The sequence below is a fragment of the Lepisma saccharinum genome, chromosome 9 (genome assembly GCF_977018435.1).
Source record: "Lepisma saccharinum chromosome 9, izLepSacc3.1, whole genome shotgun sequence".
Taxonomy (NCBI): domain Eukaryota; kingdom Metazoa; phylum Arthropoda; class Insecta; order Zygentoma; family Lepismatidae; genus Lepisma; species Lepisma saccharinum.
Genome location: NC_139237.1, coordinates 83,549,479 through 83,554,641, shown reverse-complemented (window position 1 = coordinate 83,554,641; position 5,163 = coordinate 83,549,479). Strand labels below are relative to the sequence as shown.

At 36.1% G+C, this 5,163-nt stretch overlaps 1 protein-coding gene across 1 annotated transcript; it reads left to right on the top strand.

The window, feature by feature from the left end:
* Window positions 1–706: 706 nt before the first annotated feature.
* Window positions 707–4,917, top strand: LOC145992777 (uncharacterized). Its single transcript, XM_083129173.1, has 3 exons — window positions 707–766; window positions 1,689–1,760; window positions 3,953–4,917. The coding sequence occupies exons 2-3, from the start codon at window positions 1,713–1,715 to the stop codon at window positions 4,838–4,840; spliced, it is 936 nt and encodes a 311-aa protein (XP_082985299.1). The 5' UTR covers window positions 707–766; window positions 1,689–1,712; the 3' UTR covers window positions 4,841–4,917.
* The last annotated feature ends 246 nt before the right edge of the window (window positions 4,918–5,163 follow it).

Sequence of the window (5,163 nt, the reverse complement as noted above, 5' to 3'; positions counted from 1 at the left end):
ATTTGTTGAGACAAGCCCTGTCACAAGTTTTATCTTTCTGCCTTTAGAGCTCTCGCCACGAAAACAGTTCAGTCAAGGTCACGCCACCCACCTACAGTGTTGCCAATAAGCAACAATTTCAACCGACGAAATCAACCGCGTACGTACAGTGGGATCCATGAGTATTATCTTGCAAATTGTCCATCACCATGTTCGTGCACTTTATTTGACCCAATAAAAGCTTCAAGAATTAAAAGAAAACTCAAAACAAGCTGTTGACAACCTCTGCACCAGGACACATAAAAATCCATCGCTTAAAAACACATAGGATGTAAGAGAAAAATTAATGAAAATGGTCATGGACAATTTGCACGCTACAACGCGCGAAGTGCTGGCTGAGCAACTTAGAAGAAGTGTGGCAACCCTGGAGGGTCAGGGGTGTGGCGGAGGCAAGGGGGAGCTCCAACCTTGCCTGGACTGTTTTCGTGGCAAGAGCTTTAGTAGTTTCAGAGTTCAAATGGAAGATCAGGGACGATCTTTGCAATACAGCACTCTTTCAAGTTTTCTGATAATGGCCCTCAAAATTATCTGAAATCACAGAGGCCGATATTTGCCTTCACAAGTACCGATATCTTATCTCCTATCCTATCTGTTCATTAGTACACTCTCTCCCCTATCTCTTTTCGGGCTAGTAAATTTAGGCCGATAATAAAACACCCAACCTTTCAATCAAAGCGACAACGTTCTTCAATTGTACTTCATCGACTTTAACATTTCGTTCCGAGAGGTAAGCGAATACATATACAACGTTTTTAAATCCATGTACAAATTTGCACAATTCCACAAAAATATCAATGTAATGCTACAGTCTGTCTCGGGAATGTGTGGAGCAAGTCCGCGCATAACGATAGAGAAGGGGAGGAAGCGAATGGGCGGAGCAAAGCTACGGCTGATAGCTGTAGCCCCGTTTCCCCTCCCTCGAGACAGAGTGTAGTGCCTCTGTGGCTCATGTCTCAGACACAGCTTTGAAAGAAAATTTGGATGCAGAGACGGCATGTGCAAGATTTGTCTGTCTGCTTGACCTTGTAAGTTTAAGCTATAAATATGTCTGAAGCTGATGAATGCAAAGGCTATGAAATAGTAGTATAGCATCTGAAATCATTGTACGTGTAAGTCAATATAATTGACATTTTAAAGACGCATAATCATACATTGACAGGAAAATGTTTAACAATTACTACTGACAAGGAAATATTCATAAATTACTTTCATCATTTCATATGCAATGAGACTGCAAATAAACACATCCTCTCTTTCTCTCTACACCTATCTTGGTTAATTATATCATGAAAAACATTAGTATACATTGTAATATTGTAGAATAGAACTCTATATGGTGGACAAACGCTCTTAGTAAACCAAAACAACAATACTTTTCGATCATTTAACTCATCTGTTTCTCCACATCTTTAGATTCATTACGATGAGCAGGATGAATAATGAACTGAGGAAATAGATCATGGAGCAAAAGATACATTGAGACATCAATGTCTTTCCCTCACGAGAACAAAAGAGAGATATCCTAATAATATAATATGTAGAATATGCTATGTAAGAAGTAAAAGAATTTCTTATATTCACTGATAATTTATAATGTCAATGGTACTAATAATAATGTATTTAATACTAATTTTTTTCTTCTCTTCCAGTTTACAAATTTAGTAAACAACAAAATGGCATGCAGAAGTAGCATTTGCGCCTTTCTTCTACTCGCTTATCTTGTAAGTAGACTGTATAATGTATTTTGTAATGACAAGAATTAGGTAATTTTACGTAAATAGTAGTAAATATTTAACCTTCATTTATACTCAAAAACATTTCATCTTTGGGTTGGTGATCTTCACTCTCATCTAATTTCATCTGTGTGATATACAGTATTATGTAATTTTGCAGGAGCTTTTCCGTATTTGCGATTGCTGCAAGTATTTTAGAATATAATTTGTCATGCGTAGGTATATTTCTCATTGGAAATTTTTCAAGTACAAACAATAATCGTAAAAAAACACGGTTTTTCGATCTGGAAGACAGTCAATAAACTGTGTCTTTGTACATTAGACATAACAATTTTTATAAATAAAATACACATTCTGTGAATAACTGTTGTTTCTTCACAATTATTAACGGGAATGTAGCCCTATAAAAAACTGCGAAAAGCATTACACATGTTAAAATACATTACATGCCATGGAATTTTAGTACTAGTTTGCGACCTATCATAGAAGATAAGGAATTCTTGGTAATGAAGGTAATGGAAATTTTACCAATGCATATATATGAACTGTAATAGTCTGAAAACTGAAAGTAAGAAATAAAGAAGGGTGCTAATTATTACATAATTTATAAATTAATGAAAAGGGAAAATGACATCCGAATTATTCAGAAATGATTGTATTTTTTCAAAAAAAAAAATCCAAAGAAAATCGCACACAAAAGATACAGATACAGTATTTGTAACATTCTGTAACTTCAACAATGATCTTATCCAACTAGCTGGAAATTAACACCTTTCCTTGTTGCCAAGGGTTTTTTTGTGGTATAGTCTTGAAATGTTAGTTTCATTATCTGATTGGATATATTCGTCTTGCTACGACGAATTCCCCTGTACTGAATATTATCAGTCAAATTGATCATTCCTATTTTCATTCACATTCGACTCGCAATCTACTTGTTTTTAGTTAATTAAATTGTACTGAAGCTGCTGTAGAAATTATCCATTGATTCGGTACCCTATTGTTTCAAGTTTTGAGCCTTGAATTTCACAAAAAAGCGGCAAAGAACGTGGAGAAACAAAATTTGTCAGAAAATATTTACGAGGTATATTCAAAAAGTTCCAGGAATCGTGTCTTTGTGGGCTATACTTTGAAGGTTTCTGGGGGAATAACTATTAAGGTTGTCACGCTTAGCGCTTTGATTTCGGGTCACATTAAATTACCCAACTCTCAGCAACAATCATTCGCGAGAAGCTAGAATCCAGTTGTTGACTGCCCAGATGATTCTCTTTAAATAATCGTTTCAAGCTTCTTTTGATCGTCATTCACCAAGGCACCTTGTTAGTAATGAACACCTTCACTTAAGAAGTGTCTATCTTGACAATGGAATCCGATTCTTTCTCCAGAGCTCTACTTAATAACTAACACAAGTCCTTCACGGGAACGTTTTTGAATTTCCTTCGTATCTGTATCTTATCCCTGACATATACTTATCGTTTCACTTGTGTAAATGAAGTCATTCTGGTTTACATTACGCATATTACACTCTCTTTACGTTGAGTTTTAAATTGCACATCAATTACTGCAATTATAGGCTTCACACATGATCTTTCATTTGTCAAAGTTTATTTTTGATAATGACATTAATACATGTAGAAAATGATTGAACATATGTCACGGTTGGTTTGATTTAATGTTTTAAGTCCACTTTACGCACAGTAAGGATATTGGGACTGGACCTACAGTTTAAAGTGGGATCCGAACCACTCTGTGCCTCCAGCGAGTATCGAACCCGGGACACCTTGATTATAAGGCGACGACGTTACCACTGCGCCATCGGGGAGGCCCATGTCAAGGATGTTACATTATATCAGTTCCTTCATGTATTTATATCATCAAATAATTATGATATTAGTTTGTTTTTCTTTTCATTTATTTTACTTGACTTTTATGCCACTTTTGGCTAATTGCGATGGTCAGTATGAAAATCAAGAATTGACAATCTCAAAGAACACGCGTGAATAGGAGGTCGGCCAACTACAAAAGTAGATTAAAGAAAAACATGTGTCAGGGCTATGTGTTCAGTTCTAACTAAGGGAGTATCATTAAACATGTATTCTAACTCTAAGAGTGGTTAATAAACTAAACAGTGTCTCTTTTTAGTTAGTACACGTTACTAATGTTATGTTTTTCATCTCCTCTAGCACAATACATATGCAGAATTTGCCTCTCCTGCTGTTCATATCAAGAATGATGTTCGACCACCACCAAGTCAGGCTGCATCAACGAAAGAAGATATCAACCTTAGATGTGTAATAACTTCGCATCCTGAAGGACAACTGTCAGAATCTACCAACTGTGAAATCGACTTAAGGGTCCAATCAGATGATACTAACCAAAATTACACCATCATGGAACAAATCTCAGTGCAATGCGAATCTTCCATCAGCGCCAGTGGTGGCGAGTTGGCAACCATAGTCAACGTTACAACCAACTGTAATATCAACTCAACCGTTGTCATCAACGATTCTGGAGTAGTTGACACAACGACGGTGGCTTTAACCGCTAGCTGTTCAACAAATACTCTCACAAAACAAAACCTGACTGACACACATCTCTCCGAAACAATACTCGACAACACCAGATGCTACATCGAGTCAGTGGAAGATTCAGTAAAGGAGATAAGCGATTGTTATGTGGAGGAAATCATTCAAGCCGACTTAAGCTCTCAATCAGTCCACGCTGAAACATTCGAAACTTGTGCAACCATTGAGGAAACTAGTCAAACAAGCATAATAACTGACACCAAGTGCTCAGTAGACTCCATAACACAGCAACAATCTGAAATAAACTGCAGAGAACAAACTATTCTTCCAGACAGCACAGTTCATTGTGCCGTACAAGGGGAGGCCACTGTAAATATTGTAAACTCTACGGTGATAGAAGAACAGGAAGCTCTCACAGTCACCTGTCCGCCATCTTCGAAACGACATTTCTACACTGCAAGAAACCCAGAATTCATAAAGAAGACAATTCACTTTCCTTCAGTCCGTTCAGCTAAGAAGCTCCAAAAAGACAATTACCAGTATTGAGGGAAAGATGTAATTGTGAAAAAAAATCCTTTCTTTTGTTTTCAGAACATCTGTATATCTTATCAAATATGATGTAACAACACTTTAAAACAATTTAATCCTTGTGATAAGTTACAATGTTTACATAAAAAAATAAACAGGTAACACTTTTCGAAAATATGTGTGATTTTTTGCTATATTTAATGAGTCACAATTGAATACATAATAAGCTACTATATACTTTTACTTTCAAGAGGGTAAACATTAACAAAGTTTTTTAAGTACATTTTCGATTTCGTTTTTGTGCTTGTGTTTCTCAACATATTGAAGAACCTTAGTAAAAA